This window comes from Perca flavescens, chromosome 23, assembly GCF_004354835.1.
Source record: "Perca flavescens isolate YP-PL-M2 chromosome 23, PFLA_1.0, whole genome shotgun sequence".
Taxonomy (NCBI): domain Eukaryota; kingdom Metazoa; phylum Chordata; class Actinopteri; order Perciformes; family Percidae; genus Perca; species Perca flavescens.
In genome coordinates, this window is record NC_041353.1 from 10896102 (window position 1) to 10917788 (window position 21687).

At 42.2% G+C, this 21687-nt stretch overlaps 1 protein-coding gene across 3 annotated transcripts in view; it reads right to left on the minus strand.

The window, feature by feature from the left end:
* The window catches only part of LOC114549821 (voltage-dependent calcium channel subunit alpha-2/delta-1), a 102416-nt gene that overhangs the window by 48285 nt on the left and 32444 nt on the right, over positions 1–21687 (minus strand). For all 3 annotated transcript variants that reach the window (XM_028570075.1, XM_028570074.1, XM_028570073.1), the window contains exons 4-6: positions 5357–5416; positions 1813–1848; positions 960–1095 (exon numbers count right to left, since the gene is read on the minus strand). In XM_028570075.1, coding sequence (XP_028425876.1) covers positions 960–1095; positions 1813–1848; positions 5357–5416 — 232 coding nt within the window. The remainder of the gene's footprint in view (positions 1–959; positions 1096–1812; positions 1849–5356; positions 5417–21687) is intronic.

Below are 21687 nucleotides of genomic sequence, written 5' to 3' on the forward strand. Positions count from 1 at the left end.
CCTTCACCACCTGCCAGAGAACTGGAAAAGATCCACACAACCTATAAGCCTGCAGTGCTGCAGCAGAGGACAGTTAAAATATGGAGCATTAAATGGTCAGTTAATCAAAATTACAAAAAATGTATAATAGGCCACATCCTATTGTATGTGATGTTATTCCAATACACGTTCTGTCAAATTCAGCAAATATCTCCTCGTGGTCACCTAGCTCTTTATTTTCGGTTTGCGCTGGGAAAAAAAAAAATGTAAATGGAAAATAAACAGGAAGGAGTGCACAAGCCACAAAACACTGTTCCAGCCAATCAGCATCTACAAAACCACTAGAGGTAAAGAAAAATGAAATATGAAATAAAGGCTATGAGGGGAAATGATGCAAAGACCAACAACGCAATCCCTATAGCAATATTCACTTTGTTTATGATGAAAACAATGACCAAGAAAAATTAACACTGTAAAAGAAGCAATGACAAAAGAAAAGCATGGATGTACGTTTGTGATAAACACACCAAAATAACTGAGAACAGCTTCAAGCAAGTACAAAGCACTCACAAAAAAAAAACTATCATTGACTGAGGCACTGACTTTCTGTTCAACTGTCCCGAGAGGTCAGCAAGGTTAGCGGTAACGGGAGGGGAAAGGAGCAGCTGGTGACCAGTATAAAGAGGGGGCTAAAGTGTGCTGGGCATTGGGTTGTTGGCATCTGAGCTATATATAGACTAGAATGGCCTGGCGTTGGTGTAGAACTGTCTACACTACAGACAGCGCTGGGAGGCTGAGCTCTGCATCATGGGAACGTGCTGTAAATACTGGACATAGTGATGACAGGGATAAAGAGAGCAAGGTGGGACATGGTGGTTACAGTGTATTACTATTTATAATAGAGGGATGTGTGGACGATATGAGACAGATTACTGTATGCCTTTTTCGACTATGCATGTGTATGTGCGTTTCCAACTTACAGCCTTCATATATGTCCGTAGGGATGTGGACGGCAGTGGTGTTGTACGAGACGAGTCGTTTGAAGTCGGGGTCTATCTCAAAATCATCAGGAAGATATCGGTTCTTCCTTCCCTTTCCATCCTCTGTCTGATTAAGCTGCACAAAAAGGGACAAAACAGCAGAGCCTTGAGTTTCAAAACTATCCTGCAAAGGATTGTATGGCTTAAGGGCGTCTGTGCATGTGTGTGCACCCTCGGTTTGTAAACATACTGTTTATGCAGTTTCTCGTTACTGTGAATGACAAGGTGTCAATGTTGGGCGTTCACTGAAATGTCACTACTGACAGATAGAAATTGAGAAACTTAAAACTTGTAGGAAGTGAAACATAAACCCAGGAATCCAGAGGGATAGAGAATAGAGAGCGGTTGTCAGTCAAATACAGAGTGACATTAGTGTGCTGTGGGTGTGTGGTTCCTTCCCACTGGGACAGTGGAGGGGCATTAGATGACGATCCCTGTTTATGAGAGCAGACAGATGACGTCTAAGGCCAGGGGAGGCATTCAATGTCTCAAGCATACTCATGTGTTTATGAGTATGGTGCCCAAAATATATACTGTTGATTTTGATGCATGAAGGCAACTGGTTATACGTGCATGTATACCTTCACAAAGTATGGATATAACATCATTAATTCCTACACACATACAGTGACTTCTTTTCACAGATTATTACAGGCTATCAATAAAATCTGTGATCAGGTTCGTGTCCTCTCTGGAGGATTGGATATGGATTGCTTGCGGTGTTTTATTTGAGAATTTGCATCTCTAATTACACTGACAAATTATCAAAATAGTGGGATCAAGTTGTACTTACGTCATCTTTGGCATTGTAGTAAACCATTTTGTCGACCTGCAAAGAGATTGAAAAAGATGAGCAATGAATCACAGTACATATCTTTGAAAAGTAACTTAATACCAGGCTAAAAAAACACAGCATTTTACTGCCCTCTCTGGTTGAAAGTTTGAATGTTTAACACAGTGGGTAAGAGTGGCTTTGTTGCACTGGTGACCACACCCAACAGTGATGTCACAGTGTACCCACAGTATACTTATACATCACTGCAGGAAGGTGAGAAGCAAAAACAAGATTTGCTGCTAAAATCCACAACTCAGTGTATAAGTCTCAAAATGGGTGCCAAAATGTGTCCTACCTGATCAAATATCAAATCCCACCTAATTATTCTGAGTCTCTTATACTAAATTTCCTTTTTTACTTCTTTGTTAGGAATAACAAAGACTAAAAGTCCCACTAGAAGCTGCTTTCAAGTTTGCTCTAAAGATTACATTTGGGGAAAGCCTAGGCAAGGTACAGTGCTTTGTCTAGGACAAAAAAAGATCAAATGGAATGAAAATGATGGATGAACTGCCTGACTGTTGCAGATGCTAAAGATCCTCCTTTAAAAATGTCTGTAATCAAATCTAAAAAGATGACATGAAGTAAAGCTATCATACTTGTGTTTTTGTTTCAGTTACATCTGCAACTGTGAACGTAATTTGAATCTATATTTCCTTGCAGGGCAGCAGTGTGTGTTTGACACTGAAGATCAGTGAAGTAAGTGGTGTTGTTTTGCTCTCACCCTGCTGGGCTACCTGTCAGTACACAGGCTAGGAGGGCGCTAACGAGCTAGCCTAGCTGCTGACATAAGGATGCCCTGGAGCCATAGAGCTTGTTCACTGAGTCCCACCAACTGCCTACCAATTCTGGAGGAATCGGTGACTCCTCCTGCCACTGTAACCTTAGTTTAAAACGTTTGCAAATAGCATACAATAGGTGATTACATTGTGTAATCTGTGCCAAAGGCTAGCATCTGCTCTCTGTTTTGTTTCTGTTGAGTTAGATATATCAGGAGACATGCAAGTTAAACTATTTGTGCAAATAGTAGGTGTAGTGCACATACACGTATACTGATATGTACATGCAATCAAAAATATACACTGATAAGAGGAGACTGCCCAATGATGTTCTTTGTCAGGTCATGTTACTGCAGACAATGTGCACCTTAAGAAGTGACGATAAAGCTAAAGGTCACACCCCCGCAACCCTCAGGGGAGGCTACTACTCGCAAGAACACTTGATGTGTGAGAGATGGAGAAAGGAATTCAATATGCCATCCACTCACTGAAAAAAGTTATGGTGCTTTTCCCTCACATTCACAGCAGCACCAAACACTGTTCGGTCAATGGAGTCGTAAAAAAATGACCTTTTTCTTCTCTAATGAAAGTTAATATGGGTTGTGAAGTATCACATTTAATAATCTGCAATGTTTGAAAAATATATGCCATGTTGACAGTGCCACCTTCAAACCCACTCTTACATAAATATGAGATCAAATCATAATGCAGACAAGATGTACCAAAATGCAGAATTAAACACAAACAATGTAATCAAATTGACTTGTTTAGAGAAGCTGGATACAGCTTGTATTCTAATAACAAGTAAATAGAGCCAAAGGCAATATATTAAACTGAGCAGGCACACAGTTGTCACAGCTTTTAAGTGTTTAAACTCAGCAGGGAGAGGTGCCCAGTAGTAGTGTCCCAGTTATCAGAGGTGACAGAACAGACGCATGCGCATAAACACACATAAATGCTCCAGTTGGTATTTCAAATGATTTACTATGATAAAATCCATCCAATATGTATACATGTTTGAGAAGGCCTACTTTGTGCATCAAAACGTGGACGTGTTATTTCAAGTAATTGCAGTATATGCAATTACTTGAGAGGATGCCCACATCCCGAGTTAAAATAATTTCTGTAGGTTGACCGGCATAAAATCAGGCAGCTTTTATCCTTTGTAGAACATACAAACATGTGCACTCACATTCGACTTTTGGCCGATGCTAAAGGCCTTTTTCTGCCAAGTGACCGCGCCATTCTCCAACATGCACTCTAACAATGCAGCCCTATTTCGGATACCGTCGGGGGCAGAAATGTTGCCGTGGGGGGCCGCCACAGTCAAATCAACATAGAGGAAACACTGTACAGTACACAAAAAAGACACACATGCTCTGTGTTCAATGAAAATACACACAGGTTCATGCAGGGCTGAGTGAAAGTGGCTGAGGCCGACACAGCACTTTCTGAAGTTACACTCTGCTGTGGTTACATTCTTACATTCTCTTTCTAACATAACAACAACAACAACAACAACAACAATGCTAGTGCTGCCCAGTGATGAGATTCATATCTGTCAACTGTAGAGGCGACAGGCCCTGCAAAGCTCTTATCTCTCTCAAAATAATACAAATCTCTGAAGCCACTAAAGACCTTAGTACATACTCAGAAACAACACTAACAGGTTCAAACAGAGGACATATCAGGATGAATTTACTACATTTGTGCAGAGCGCTGAGCTTCGGGCATATCTATAGCAAAACTACACAGCTAGTGTACCAGAGAACATTACTTCATGCTCTTAGTATTCAGTCCCTATATCACCCAATATACCTAGTTACAATGCTAGGGAAATGTTTAATTGATTCAGGTATTGCAGAAATCCCTGCAACATTAACCAAAAAATTAATTACGTTAACTAGCCAGGCATCCAGGGCCAAAGTAATATCAAACTCAATGAGCAATATAGTGATAAATGAATGTATCCCCAGAAAGGATATTTCCTTCCCCGTTTTCTCAGTGCAACACTGCATGCAAGACGTTGAATAATGGAAACTTTTAATGGAAAAGATCATTAAGGAGTGTCAAATAACACTGAAGAGTTTTTTTTTAAGGTAACAGGCTAAATGGCGAAGTTGAATTTCTTTGAAGTTCTTCCGCCACAGTATGTACACACGATATCATTTGTTAAATGGCTGCCAAGAGTGTGAGGCTTTTCTGATTGCAAAGCAAGGGCAGGAAATTTGCAATTTGCATTAATTACAGTATCAAATGGTCAGAGCTACAACACAGAATAGCCGAGAGAGCTGTGTTGTAATTCTTCACTACCACTGTGGAACGGGGCACAGCATTCACTGGATCAGAAATTGGGCAAAGTAATTTAATGGGTAAAATAATAATGTGTTCATATTATGTTTTTTACGATCCCTTTCTAACATATTCTTATTACTATGATTAAGGGACAACATCTGAGTAAGCAGTGCATGTGTCTGCTCATCATAAGCATGCAAGTTGTTTCTGCCCATAATATAAAATAATGAAATTCAATCTGGTAGGGTCATTACAGCACTACTGTCACTGTAATGAGATTTGCCATCCAATTATTACAATCATATTGGATCATGAATAACATGGCTCTCCCCCCCCACTCCTCTTATGGAGTTCACGGCACCGCTTGATCTGTGTTGTAAAGCAGCCAGTGTTAATGAACATATCAGATCGGGCTCCAGCCGCTCACTCACCTCACTGTTGTCCCTCCACTCGTGATCCATTTGAAACTTTTCTGCTTCTGATGCCAGCCTCTAAGAGAAGACAGAGGAAGGAGGAGAGTGTAGAAGGAGAGGGGAATACAGTATGTTAGATAATGTTTAATATGTTTTTTGGCCCGAAGGCTACATTACTGTCAACATCATACATAATAGCTTTGGCCCCAACTAGCACTTTGTCCAAGGTTGACATCGTTTTGCATTAGCTGATTTAAAGATTTGAAAAGCCATGACCAGAAAATATGGATAATTAAATATCAGAACTACATGTGAATTCATGACATGTAACCCGATGGCAGCTCAAGGAGGGTACTGCTAACGCAGGAACAGTGCATGTTCAAGGGAAAATACCTAATTTCCTCTCAGCACCTGCAGGTATGAATTAGGACTAGCTGTGTGACACAATGTTGTGCTAAAATTAGACACCCACCTAATCCATTTTTTCCTCCAGATTTGGTCGTAATGACTGGGTTAATGGGTTTATAATGGGCCCAGCTTTTAATCTGTACCTGGTCCAGAAATGCACTGTACTACTAATTTCCCCTGGGAAATATCAAATCCTGCTCCTCCTGCTTAAGTGTACGGCACTACGGGTTTCAAGTCACACAAGAAAGAGCAGAGACTTGATGGGGGCAAAGCAGTTAATTAATTTATGAAATGAGAGGAGGAGGAGGAGGGGGTTGAAACAATAAATTATTATATTAATTTTTGCGGTGAAATTAAATAAGACAGTCACAAGAATCAGAGAGGCAGAGCAAAGTCTGATTGTGAATCACAGACTGGGATATTAGTCGCAGTGTTTGGGCACCACATCAGAACTGAAACATGACACCGAATGCATTTGTCTTCGTTTGCAATTTTGGAATCACTCATCAAAAAGCACTACACATCTTAAACCACTTAGCTGATATCATTGTACCCTCACAATAAGACAAAATATTCATAATTGATGTGATTAACAGCCTGGTGGTTGAGAAAACACAAAAGGAAAAAAACATCAATCATCTTAAGTGACTCCAAACATTTAGTTGTCCATAAAATGGACATTTCCAAAGCGAGAGTGCCAACATTTTGCCTCTTGTTCCAGCACTGCTCCTTCATTTCCCTTCAAAGATACCTCCTCCCCCCCCCACCACCTTAATGCATAATCAATTGGCGCCGAGGCAACATTTTAATAATGAAAACTCCCTCCTGCAGATCTGGCTTCAGTTTACTCGTTGTGCCTGTACACCATGCCGCCCCATAATCCATGCCGGGGGGCTGACACTCTTGTGGTCTGAAACACGGTTACCTCGACAGCCAGTTGTGTCAAATTAGGGGGGAAATGTAGCAGCAACTGTCAGACAGTAGGCCTCGTGGCTAGCAAAGGAGCAAAGCTGAAATAGAGATTGTGTGTGTCTGTGTGGTTAAGGAAGGAAAGAAAAGCGTGACTGCATTTTGAATGCTAAACATCTTTGTTGCAAGAATGCATATGTCACTTAAGGGAAAAACAAATTGGGCTACATTTAAATGTCACTTGTGCATTCTCCCAGTTGGTCATCCCCCTTCTATATTACAACATTAGCTTTTTATTTTCAAGACTCTCCATTCATCCACACACAAGCTTTTTTTTAAGCAATATGGCTCTTAACAGGTGGGTTATTGTGGTCTTTTTATTGCACATGTACAAACGCAGTGCCTTTGCAGACAGTTGCCAGTGGCTCCAAAGCTGCATTGACTAATTGGGAATATACTGCCGGTTTCCGGTCATTTTTGGTGGAAAGACAGATTGGGGTGTGCGTTTCAATCAATCCATCTCATAAACTACTAACCAGATGCTGTGTTCACAAATCCATCGATGGTGATTTACTCTGGAAGCATTTCTACTGTATTCAAGCTCAAAGCATCATCACAAAAATGAAATGCTATAATCGGACAATAGGTTTGTGTGTTTCTAAGGGAACAGATCCACTTCGGTTTTAATAAATATTGCTGTCCACACTGACCCCTCAGCTGTGGCTAAAAGTGTATTTTACAGTATCTTTTTCAAGTCTATATACTCTCAGACTTACACGCATTACTACACTGATTTTGTAAGAGCTGTGAGCACTTGCAAATGCTTCTATACAAGAATCAAATAATGTTTATCCTTAACTTAGTCTGGATTGACGATGGTTCATTTACCAGATAGTTCCGCCGCTGCCGGAAGTTCCGCCAGATGTCCCTCATCTTCTGCTTTCTTTGTGTTTAACGTTCTACAGTAAACTCCAGTCGCTTCTAGGAACAGCAACGGGAACCTAGCAAGCTAACGTTACACGCTGAATATGGCAAGTTTTGAAGAAAATTTGGTTCGTGCAACAAGACAGGCCTCCTTAGTTCTTTCAGGTAATGATTTTAAAGATTTACAAAGAATATGTTCACACACACACACACACACACACACACACACACACACACACACACACACACACACACACACACACACACACATTAATGAGGATCTCTGCAGCAGACCAACAGGTCAAAGAGTCAAAGGTCAACAGCTGTTGCAGTTTCTTCCTCTTCTTTCATGTTAAAGTCACAGCCCTGCAGCATGGTCTTCACACACCTTTAAGTGGTGTCAGATTTGCAGCATTTCACAAGTTTCACATCTTGAAGTGCCACATGAACGCATGTAAGATGATAAGTCAGGGAAAACGGGGTGCAACACGAAGCCACAAAGTTGTGATGCCAAATTCAGAAAAAAAAACGACAACCTATTAATAGAAAGTGCTGTTAGCAATGAGAATAAATAAGCCAACAAATATATGGACTTGCTAATGAGCTGGCATAACGTTTTATCATATCAGCAAGCTGCTACAGAATGAGTAATGAGAGCATATTGCAGAGTTACAGAACAGATAATGAAGATGATCTACTGTACAGTATGCCTGGATCATGCTGTGATGCATGAGAATAAAGAGTCAGCCTGTGGTTTCAGTTCCAGTTTGGAGAACTTGGGACACATTTAACTCTGGTGCCATGTTTGTTTTATGGTGGGTGAAGGACAAAGCTTTTGTTTCCTTATTGTCAAATGCATTTCAAATGTGCAGTCACTGGGGTACCTGTAATTGAATATGAGGTTAACTGTCCATGGACATAAAATATTAAGTATTAGAAAGAGACAGAAACAACAAAGAAAACAAGCTGCAAGTGACCACTTTAAACAGATGCCCCATAAATCCACTGTATGCACACACATGCATAGAATGAGTGTGTGTATGTGTGTGTTTGGCTTCTGTTTGGAGAAAATGAATCACGTCTACTGTAATGCCTTAAATCTCCTACTGACGTCACTACATCGAGATCCAAATGGATTTATCTTTGCTACAAAAAATTTGTTTTCTGAAGAGCTTTTAACATCAAATGAGTACATATAAAAACTACATAATTTTATGTATAAAATCGAGCCAAAAAGTTCTAGTAAATACACATATAAGTAGTTTTATCAATGCAGAATGGTGTTAAATTTAAGTGACAGACATTTGTCCAACAGCCTTTTCATGAGAAAATTAAAGAGAAAGAATGTAACAAACAATTAGTGATCCATGTGTGTATTTGTTTATAATAAAAGCACATGAACCCAGTGGAGACAGAGAAGTACCATAATCTCTCTAGTTCTGTTCTCGGCACCAACAAACTGCTTTTGAACAAAGTTTTCTGGATTTGTAATGTAACATTTTTCACAGTTTTTTTCTCACTACCTTTGTTGATGATGATTGGGGGAGGGTGAGGGACTGTTCGTTATTTACACACAATTAAATGAATAAATAAATAAATAACTAAATACATCATGAAATAAATAAATGAGGCAATAAATACATACATAATTAAATAAATGTAATTATTTCATGGTATTTTTATTTCATAAGTCCATATTTATTTATTTCAAGAGACTTTTATTTTCCTAATGCCTTATTTATTTATTTCAAGAGACTTTTATTTTCCTAATGCCACATTTATTTATTTCACTCTGTATTTATTTCCAGTTCTTATATGCAAATCAAGAGGTGTGGCTATCTCTCACATTCAGAACAAGGTGAATGGGACTTCTTTGGCAGACCAACAACAGAACAATTTTAACATATTTCGCCGTCTTATTCATCACTAAATTCACTTCTGACAACGTTTTAGGAGACAAATTAACTGTTTAGATTTCGAATATAGGCAGTCTTGCACAAATCGTTGCTAAATTGACAATTTGCTTCAAAGTTTTCGGAGTTGAGAAGCTCCATAAAGTAACGCGACAACCAGCAGCGCCTGCCCCGGCCGCTGGCTCGTCGCTCGGACAGTCTCGCTCGGACACACCGCTGTAAACCGGAGGTGTCTCAGACCGCTCCCATAAATAAGAGGCTTTTATTTCGCCGTTGGCGGATCGTTTGTTTAAATACCACAACACATGTCCATCATAACATTAATGGGAACCTGGGGTTAACTGTCTTTTCGGAGTTAAACTCAACAAGCACCTGACAACCTCGCTGGCCAGCCGTCTTTCACACACACACACACACACACACACACCGCCACACACACACCGCCACACACACACCGCCACACACACACACACACACACACACACACACACACACACACACACACAGCGCAGCAGCAGAGGCGAGAGTGGGTCACAGCAGTAAAATCAGCCCACTTCGTAGCCACTAACCTCACCCAGGCAATAATCAGCTGTTTGTCCTGGTGGACCCTCTGCCCTGTTTCTGCTGTATCGTACATCCCGCACAAACACACTAGTTCACCATTTTTGCTAGGTCTCCAATATAACTGCTAGCCTACCCGTGGTTAGACTAACGGTAACTCTAGTCTTAGTGGAAGGGAGGGGGAGTGCTTAAAACCACTGTAAAAAGTTCCAACTTTTCATATTATATTCAGCAATTTGTTATAAAAAGCCATACAAAACAATGGTGGGCGGCTCTAATATTTATGTTTAATAAGCACATTGCTTAACTTCATGAAAAATGTGACCTGCAATTTACACTTTAACAACGCCTCAGCTGTCGTGTCAATCCGCAGTGGAGAGAGTACCACGAGCTGCCTGTTGTGGTGCTCGGTCAGGTCAACGCTAGTTGGTCGTCTAGTTACCCCAGAATAGGTGACTGTGGGCTGGGCACACAGCACCGCAAACTGCCGGTCGTGGTGCTCCGTCAGGTCAGCGCTAGTTGGTGGTCTAATTACCCCAGAATAGGTGACTGTACGCTGGGTAAAGAGTACAGTGTTGCACTCTCACTTCGCCAGCCTTTTTTTGCCCACGGCTCTGTTCTGAATGTGAAAGATAGCCACGTCCCCTGATTTGCATATAAGAACTGGAAATAAATAGAGAGGGAAATAAATAAATGTGGCATTAGGAAAATAAAAGTCTCTTGAAATAAATAAATGTGGACTTATGAAATAAAAGTCTCTTGAAATAAATAAATGTGGACTTATGAAATAAAAGTCTCTTGAAATAAATAAATATGGACTTAGGAAATAAAAGTACCATGAAATAATTACATTTATTTAATTATTTATGTATTTATTGCTTCATTTATTTATTTCATGATGTATTTATTTATTTATTTATGTATTTATTCATGCATTTATTTATGTATTTATTCATTTATTTATGTATTTATTCATTTATTTAATTGTGAATAAAAACGGCATTCCATAGCGGGGGCCAAGACTGAGAGCTACATGGAAAAATATGCACCAAACTCGCCGCTTTGAAATTTTGCCGTTTCTATGAATACAAAAGTTGGGTAACCCCCCCTCTGGACTTAAAAATGTGGGATGACCCTCCCCTCAACAAAGAATAAAAAGACATGACTCTCCCCTATTCACCTCCGGTGATCCATTCCATAAATACCGAACGGTCCCTAACTGGCCTTCCAGTGATCAATCACAGCTCTCGCTCCAGTTATAACGTGGGACAGATTTGTCAAATTTAGTTTAGCTAAGTCTTGATGTCTAAATGCCTGAGGAGCGTTTGAAGGAATGGAGAGAGGGAGGGCTCCAAGAAATGAGACAGAATATTGACTGGCTTTCTCACACACATACATGTACAATACATAAATCCACGTCAGCTGTCAAAAAGCATGTATTGGTTCAAAACACTGTGCTCCACAACTCGTCTAATTTTGCATTTTGTAAGTAAGAGATGTACTTTGTAAACACACACTCTTGCTTTTCTGACACACGTTCTTGGCAGTCTGATTAGAGCATCTAGTCCTGCCATGACAGAACACACACTCACGCACACAGACACCTGCCATCTCACTGATGTGCAGGGAGGCACAGGCGAGCTGAGGAAACATGAGCATCTGCTGTTGTGACTGGCAGCACTTTAGTCAGATCTATCCCGCTCAGCCTGTACGGAGCCAGGAGGAGAGTGGTGAGAAAGAACAGTGGGAGAGAGAGTGATACATTTGCACTTTCAGCCACAGGCAGACTGGCACAATTAAGAAAACAACTGTACAGTACAGTAAGCGCATGCAAGTTGATGACACAACCCTGGTCTTTTAAACGGGAAATAGCCCTCACCAACTTCACAGGAAGGGACTTGTTAGAGACTGGCGCTAGTCTCCATCCTGCCGTTTGCTGGTTTGACAGCTACATTTCCAGTTGAGCACGCTATCTGTGCGCCAGCTGGCTGCAAACAAAGTCCAATTACAGCTTTACCCGGCTGCAATGTTGACATGGCAGTTCTGCACATGCGCACACACACATGCGCGCACACACACACACACACACACACACACCTACAGTATAACGACACACAGATTTAGTGTATGTCAACATGTCTTGAAGTACATAAGTACATAATCAGAAGATTATTTGATGCTGCCTCCTTTAGCTTCAATTTAACTGTGAGACAGTGTTTTGGTAAGTGTTTTGACTGTATTTATTGTCAGCAATCATTTCACACTCCAATTTGTTTCAGTTACAGGGCTCATCCCACTGAGCTGTTGTTGATATATCAAGCCGCCAAAGAAAAAAAGATATATTTCTGAATTCTGAAGACAAAAAAGTCAACAAAACAATGTCATTTATCATTTTCCATGTCACACGGAGACACATGTATTCTATATGCCTGAATGGGACTGAATATGACAGAGAGAGAGAGAGAGAGAGAGAGAGAGAGAGAGAGAGAGAGAGAGAGCAATAATAAGCGAGACGCATCAAATGAACACTCCCTCTCTGTATGCATATACTGTACGTCTGATACGTTTCATGTAAGAAAACAGAGCTGACAAACACAAAGCTGGAGCCACAGAGACACACAGAGTGTGCGACAGCTGGGCTGACAAAAGCAGCCAGCCCACGATATACACACACATACACCCACTCCAGGAAGTGGTGAATAATGAGTCACTGGTGGCCAAAATCTATCTCACTGATTCAACATTTTTTGCAACATTACAGATATATTAATAGTTTTTGGAGAAAGAGACTATGTTTGCACAACATTATAACAAGCCAAAAAAAGATATATATATTTTTTTTATTCCTACATTTTTGTGATTTTTTTGTACATTGTTGGCTAAGCTTGCCATTTTTATGTTTCATACTACTCTGCATACAAATGTAGAGCAGTAGAGCAGCCACTTTAGCTCCAAAGCACGACAACCTGAGCCTTACAGTAGATATAGGAGCCATGATTGAGGATCTATGATTGACACATAGAGGGGTGAGCCATTTTGGCAGCCATAGCAGATCGTAATTTAAATGTGACGGCACCACTCCTAGCAAGACAGCATGTAAGTGCTCAGTATGATTACAAAAGATAAGATAAATCCCCCAGGGGAAAGTCCCATGTTACAAGAGCTCAAGGACTGGCTAACAGAAAAAGAAGGATTTGAATAAAATCAATAAAAAATGAAAGAAGACATTGGGGAGATGACATTAATAAATATATATAAATATATACATCACAATATGTTATACTGCATAAGTGAATTGTACAAATATTCTGTAAATCCTGTAATGCAACTCGGATTATGATGAATATATAAATAACCAAACAATACAGTATTATTATGTAGTGATTTAAGTAATATAGTGCACTGTAAAATAAATGTTTGACCTATCTTTTAAATACATTTGAAAAACTTTGAAAATAATCATAATTTCTATAGTTTTTTTTTCTTTCTTTCTTTCTTTCTTTCTTTCTTTCTTTCTTTCTTTCTGTGTGTGTTCCATAAATACTTCCCAATCCCATAACTGATTATGAGCTCCAACAGTAACATACTGCCCTTCACTGTGCAATTTGTCTGTGACTGAAGTAGGTAATATTTCAGTGACTCAAGACTACTACCAATATTAATCATACAGATCAATCTGCAACAAGCTAGTTACTCTGAGAGGCCCACTGTAGCCTGGGATGCCATCAGCATAAATTACCTGGCAATAACAACCCCTAGGCGTTTGACATGAGTAGATAATTTATGTTATTTATTCTGCAATTTTGAAATGGAATTTGAATTTTGAATTCATTCAATCTGCACTTCGATGAAAGATATGTTTGGAAACGACATCATTGTGTGAAGTGACTAATTGCATAACGGGCTCTCTTCAGAATCCCATCGGAATGGAACATTATGGAAAGTTATTATGGTATATGATGTTTGAGTACAAGTGGTTAAGCACTCATGGGGAATTGAACATGGGAAACTGTTATCACTTTATTATACGACTTAATAAAATAACGTGTGAGCCTGATGAGCCTTGTGTGTGTGACTGTGTGCCTACTCTGTGATTAGGGCTTTAACAGCAGTGTCTAGTGACTAACAGCATGTCATCCAGTGTCACTTTAATAACGCACTTCCAGAAACTGGAGCTCAGTGACTCCTCGGTAATTACGCACCACTACATAACACAACATTTAAAAACAGCTGAATTCAAAAGCTCAAGCTCTTGCTCTCATCCTTTTTGGACAATTTAATGAACATGAATGCTGCTAGAGAGCCAATTCTGTGTTTAAAGCATGCATGCATTAAAGCATGAATGAAAGTTTTCTCATTTTGTTTGCCCAGAGTGGAAAACAGAGCCAGAGAGAGAGAGAGAGAGAGAGAAAATGAGAAGTGATTCTTTTTAGGAGTAAGGAATCTGTTTATGATGCCCATGTTGCTTGGCGACCAGGGTGTCATGGTTACCTGCTGCATCCGTGGTCCATGCACTGTGGAAAGAGAAAGCTCCCATGCGATGGCAACACAAGAGACCCTCAACATTTTGTTCATTATCTTCCCATTGTAGCACAGGCCATCTTTCTCCTCAGCAATTAAGGCTCAACTTAAACCTTCCTCCCTATGCCAATGCCAACAGCCCACTCGCAATTAAGAGAAGCCTATCGATGGAGACCCATGCTGAGAAAACCATCGCAAGAAGCCAAGGTTGGAAAACAACCGTTATTTTAGTTTCAAAAATGGCCACCAATTGTGGCTCAGATTCTGATAGGCAGCCAAAGCCTTTTTGGATCTGCTGCCAAAGCGCTAATGCAATCCCAGGCTTGAAATAACCCACACCAATCAATATTCAAATAGCCCAGTCCTCAGCTGTCTGTTGTGGTCAAGCATTGTATCTTACCCTTATGCTCTCCTTTTCACTCTTGGGTGGTCCCTTTGTTTTTCTTTTACTTTACTTAAGAAAAACGTCTCTTGAAACAAACAAAACCCTCACTCTCTTTTATTCCTTTTATGCTCTTTCTGCCTTTGATTTTAATCTGCAGGTCAGTCCGCTCTCTTTTGTGCAGGCAGTCTGTCTGGGGGAGGTCCTGGCAGGTTGCCATTTCGTCAACAAACATCCCTCAAGGTGAGTAAAAAAGTATCAGATGGAGTTCCTTGAAGGCACTCGCACAGAATAACCTTTCCCTTGTCCCTAGAAGTCAGCCCTCTTTTTCCAGTTTTAGGCTATCTTGAGACAAGCTATACTACAATACTGGTGTAATCCCCCTTGGCTTTTTATTTTATTATTATTATTATATTAAATATTGTAAGGCTTTCACATTTACAAGGACATACAAAGGATGTGCCAATACTTATGCAGTCATTTTAAATTGAAACAACTGCAGTAACATTTCAGATGTAAAGCGAATTAAAAGTGAGTCAGTAGTAAACTACATGTATCAAGATCAGTGATGAAAGTAACACATAAAAGCAGGACGCAGCAAAGAGGGTTACGTTGCTAATAGGGCTGCACCCGAAAAGTCGAATATTTGCGTTAAAGTCAAATATTTGGGTTAAAATCATTTTGTTAACGTTACGTCAAGTCATCCTGTCCGCTCGATGAAGAGGTCAGTGACGGGTGAAAAACCGAACCCAGGGTGAGTCTGATTGAGACAGAGGCAGCTGCCCGGAGGAAGAGACACCTTCCCCAGTCAGACTCCGAGATAACGTTATCTTCTGCCTTCTGCTGAGAAGTGGTGAATTCACAGGTCACAGCAATTTACTGGCTTTTGTTTCATATCTAGTGTCGGAAAAAAATGACCTTTGCATATTGTGAGTGAAATGTTCGGAGTAAATTTAAGTTGGGCTTTTACCGTGAAGGGTAAAAATGGAAAAAAGTGAAGCTGTATGTGCTGCCGTTAATTGAGTCTTGGTTCACGCTGGTTCAGATTACCCTCGGCTACATTAGTTAGCACACATTAGCCCAGAGGGCTAACTTTGCTTATTTACATCATTAGGTGTTTGACCAGTTGAAACACAGGGTGGCTTTTAGGTAATCTGAATCAAGCACGTGGATGGCTGAGTCCGCCACCACCAGTAAAAAAACTTATATACAGAGATAATTACTGATATAAATGCACTGACTGGCTATTGCAGAAAAATGCCGACAATAACCAGAATCAAAAATAGGGTTTGATTTCATGACTATATTTTACGATTAGAACTTTAGTTAAAATCTAATTCAGGCTACGACAAACTACTTTTTGTATCAGTGTTTTACTGTAAGGTATTTGCTCATTATTTGCTGATTTGTTACGCTGTGAAAAATATCTTAGAATAAGACACTACATTTAGTGAGGTTTAAGATTATATTTAGATACAAATTATTTAGAGATTTAGAATTTAGTGATCAGCCTGATACTGACACAATTCTTTTCCCAGAGCTAGAAAGGAGTGAAAATACCTCAATCTATTGGCAGAGCTTTCTCTCAAACATATTCCTCCTTTTTTTTATTATAAATGAATATATCTGGAGATCTCTGCCCGTGTCACCGTTGGAAGAGAAATGGCCTATTCCACTGGGGGAGGTTAACCACAGGCCCCCTACAAATGAGATTGGTTAAGAGGAACGCTTCAATAATTGATGAGAACAGAGTCAGAGGAGTCGGAGGTGGCTTGGATATCAGCGAGATCTACTGTCAAAGCGGGTTAAAATAAAGCCCAGGTCAATGTAGAAATGAACAAATTGATTAAAGGTGTCTTGAGTGTATGTGCCATATGTGTGAGTTGATGCACTATTAATCAACAGGCCACAGCTACATGTAAGCTCAGGATGGATGTAATGATGAAGGCAATTGGAGCGTAGTACAACGGAGGAGGATCTGAGTCGCAGACATACAAAGAGACAGACACTGAGTGGAGGAGGAAAACAACGCAGGGCAGCAGTGTGGTGAGCACTTTGGTCAGTTTCTATGATTAAGTCAGTCAGTCACAGACGTTTATTCACAATGGAGATTGGAGATGCGTCATTCCTTTTCAAATCCCTTTTTGTGAGGGGAGACTTACTAACTGCTACTATTTGTAGCTTTTTCCTTTTACTTCCACATGCAGTCTGGCTGATCAGATCACATTCAGATCACAATGCATTCTGCGTGCATTTAGACATTGAATTAACACTTGTTTTTCCTTATACAAATAGGATATCCAGATACAAATTGCTTGTTAATGTCAGGTGTAAATGGGGTCATTAGTGTAAGATAAAGGCGCCAGCGAACCACTAATTTCTGAAATGAGAGGTGCAAATGCAATCCTGTAAAAAACAGGCTGGAGCAAGATAAATACTGTATTAGAAGAAATAAAGTATCAAAAGAGCAATTTCTGGTTGCTTACATGTATGGTAAATGGTAAGATATGGTAAAAAACAAACAAACATGCTGGTTTATTTTTAAACACACTCTAAAGCATTATAGCTATGGACAGAAAGGCCCAAAGAGGAAAGAGAAGTTGAAGATAGAGACAACAGACAAGACAGAGAGAAGGGACCACATTTTAAAGCGAAACATTTTCTTACTTTAAGAAGAATTTATCATCCATATTCAAACTCAGCCCCCCACACACACACACACACACACACACACACACACACACACGAAAAGGGGAAGAAATAAGAAAAGACAGAAAGGGAGAAAAGAGGAACTTGGGGCAAGGCAAAAATAGGAAAATGGGAATCAGGAGTGACAGAGAGTCAGGGTGAAGTTATGGGAAGGGAAGTTAAGAGGGAGTTACTGTATGAGCAATGAGGATGTAAGGACAGGGTTGGAGGAAGGAATGAAAGAAAAAAAAAGACACAGAACAGGATAAATGAAATACTATGTGACAAGAATGGAGAAGGAGAGTGATGAATTTAGGGATGTGAACAAAGGCTCAGAAAGGTTGAAAAGTTAGGAAAGGTGATTGCACTTGCGTGTGTGAGCATAGAGATCCCCAGGTTGGCTACAAGTGGAGCCTGGGTGTCTGTAAGGTTCAGGGACTAATCTCCAGAGTTTTTTCAGGAGTGAAATTAAGCTACGATAGCAGCCGCCTTAAGAATCTGACTCATCTTCTAATGTATTACTTTAATCTGGATCTGGGAGAACACACACACACACACACACACAAACACACACACAAACCCCTCTAAAAAATGAAAATAATCACCTAACACCTTCAGGGGGTTTTGTCTGAGGTGGGTAAAAAGTGTTGCTGTTGATCAAATTCTTTGATCGCCCATGAGTGGCTTGGAATCAAAATTATTTCCCTAGTCGGATCACCAACGCTTTTGAAACATTAACTTGAAATGGTTGAAACGGACGGGTGAGGAGTGATGTTCCAAACACTGTATAAGAGAGAGAAAGCTATACATTTGCAGCCTTTCATACCGTTACATAAAAAATTGAAAAAGGAAGGAAGACAGCGGATGTTATAAGAATTATCAATAAAACTGTGCCATACCCCATACTCATTATGTAGAACTATTATAAAATAGAAGTATTGGTATGCTACCAATGCACACTCAAACTCAACGAACACACATACATCCATCCATCCATCTTTGTCCGCTTATCCGGTATTGGGTCGCGGGGGGAGCAGCTCCAGCAGGGGACCCCAAACTTCCCTTTCCCGAGCAACATTAACCAGCTCCGACTGGGGATCGGCGTTCCCAGGCCAGGTTGGAGATATAATCCCTCCACCTAGTCCTGGGTCTTCCCCGAGGCCTCCTCCCAGCTGGACGTGCCTGGAACACCTCCCTAGGGAGGCGCCCAGGGGGCATCCTTACCAGATGCCCGAACCACCTCAACTGGCTCCTTTCGACGCGAAGGAGCAGCGGCTCTATTCCAAGCTCCTCACGGATGACTGAGCTTCTCACCCTATCTCTAAGGGAGACGCCAGCCACCCTCCTGAGGAAACCTATTTCGGCCGCTTGTACCCTGGATCTCGTTCTTTCGGTCATGATCCAGCCTTCATGACCATAGGTGAGGGTAGGAACGAAAACTGACCGGTAGATCGAGAGCTTTGCCTTCTGGCTCAGCTCCCGCACCCGCACCCGCACCCGCTGCGCCGATTCTCCGACCAATCTCCCGCTCCATTGTCCCCTCACTCGCGAACAAAACCCCAAGGTATTTGAACTCCTTCACTTGGGGTAAGCACTCCATCGGTTTCCTGCTGAGAACCATGGCCACAGATTTAGAGGTGCTGATCCTCATCCCAACTGCTTCACACTCGGCTGCAAACCGATCTAGTGAGTGCTGAAGGTCACAGGCCGATGATGCCATCAGGACCACATCATCTGCAAAGAGCAGCGATGAGATCCCCAGCCCACCGAACTGCAACACCTCTCCACCCCGACTATGCCTTGATATCCTGTCCATAAATGTTACAAACAGGATTGGTGACAAAACGCAGCCCTGGCGGAGGCCAACCCTCACCTGAAACGAGTCCGACTTACTGCCGAGAACCCGGACACAGGTCTCACTTTGGTCGTACAGAGATTGGATGCCCCTGAGAAGAGACCCCCTCACCCCATACTCCCGCAGCACCTCCCACAGTATCTCCCGGGGGACCCGGTCATACGCCTTTTCCAGATCCACAAAAAACATGTAGACCGGTTGGGCATACTCCCAGGCTCCCTCCAGGATCCTTGCGAGAGTAAAGATCTGGTCCGTTGTTCCACGACCAGGACGGAATCCGCATTGTTCCTCCTCAACCCGAGGTTCGACTATCGGCCGAACCCTCCTTTCCAGCACCTTGGAGTAGACTTTACCAAGGAGGCTGAGAAGTGTGATACCCCTATAATTGGCACACACCCTCTGGTCCCCCTTTTTAAAAAGGGGAACCACCACCCCGGTCTGCCACTCCTTTGGCACCGTCCCAGACTTCCACGCAATGTTGAAAAGGCGTGTCAACCAGGACAGCCCCTCCACACCCAGAGCCTTGAGCATTTCTGGACGGATCTCATAAATGCCTGGGGCTTTGCCACTGTGGAGTTGTTTGACTACATCAGTGACCTCCGCCTGGGAAATTGACAATGATCCCCCATCATCCTCCAGCTCTGCCTCTAACATAGAGGGCGTATTAGTCGGATTCAGGAGTTCCTCAAAGTGCTCCTTCCACCGCCCTATTACCTCCTCAGTTGAGGTCAACAGTGTCCCATCCTTACTGTACACAGCTTGGATGGTTCCCCGCTTCCCCCTCCTGAGGTGGCAAACAGTTTTTCAGAAGCACCTTGGTGCCGACCGAAAGTCCTTCTCCATGTCTTCTCCAAACTTCTCCCACACCCGCTGCTTTGCCTCTTTCACGGCAGAGGCTGCAGCCCTTTGGGCCCTTCGGTACCCTGCAACCGCCTCCGGAGTCCTCTGGGATAACATATCCCGGAAAGACTCCTTCAGTCGGACGGCTTCCCTGACCACCGTTGTCCACCACGGTGTTCGTGGGTTACCGCCCCTTGAGGCACCTAAGACCCTAAGACCACAGCTCCTCGCCGCAGCTTCAGCAAGGGAAACTTTGAACATTGTCCACTCGGGTTCAATGCCCCCAGCCTCCACAGGGATGCACGAAAAGCTCCGCCGGAGGTGTGAGTTGAAAGTCTGTCGGACAGGGGCCTCCTCCAGACGTTCCCAATTTACCCTCACTACCCGTTTGGGCTTACCAGGTCTGTCCAGAGTCTTCCCCCACCCCCTGACCCAACTCACCACTAGATGGTGATCAGTTGACAGCTCCGCCCCTCTCTTCACCCGAGTGTCCAAAACACACGGCCTCAGATCAGATGAAACGATTATAAAATCGATCATTGACCTTTGGCCTAGGGTGCTCTGGTACAAAGTACACTTATGAGCATCCCTATGTTCGAACATGGTGTTTTTTATAGACAATCCATGACTAGCACAGAAATCCAACAACAAACAACCACTCTGGTTTAGATCAGGGAGGCTGTTCCTCCCAATCACGCCTCTCCATGTGTCTCCATCATTGCCCACATGCGCGTTGAAGTCCCCCAGCAGAACAATGGAGTCCCCCACTGGAGCCCCATGCAGGACTCCAGTCAAGGTCTCCAAGAAGGCCGAATACTCCGAACTCCTGTTTGGTGCATATGCACAAACAACAGTCAGAGTTTTCCACCCCACAACCCGCAGGCATAGGGAGGCGACCCTCTCGTCCACCGGGTAAACTCCAACGTAGCGGTGCTCAGCCGGAGGCTTGTGAGTATCCCCACACCCGCCCGGCGCCTCACACCCTGGGCAACTCCGGAGAAGAAAAGAGTCCAACCCCTATCCAGAAGTATGGTTCCAGAACCGAGACTATGCGTAGAGGTAAGCCCCACCAGATCTAACCGGTAGCGCTCCACCTCCCACACCAGTTCCGACTCCTTCCCCCACAGAGAGGTGACGTTCCACGTCCCCAGAGCCAGCGTCTGCTGCCCGGGTCTGGTCCGTCGAGGCCCCTGACCTTCACTGCCACCCGTGTGACAATGCACCCGACCCCAGCGGTTCCTCCCACAGGTGGTGGGCCCATGGGCTACACATACATGGTGTATAGAAATCAACGTTTCTTGGACATCTTTGATGGATTGGAGACAAAACTTACAGTAAGCAGAGCGTA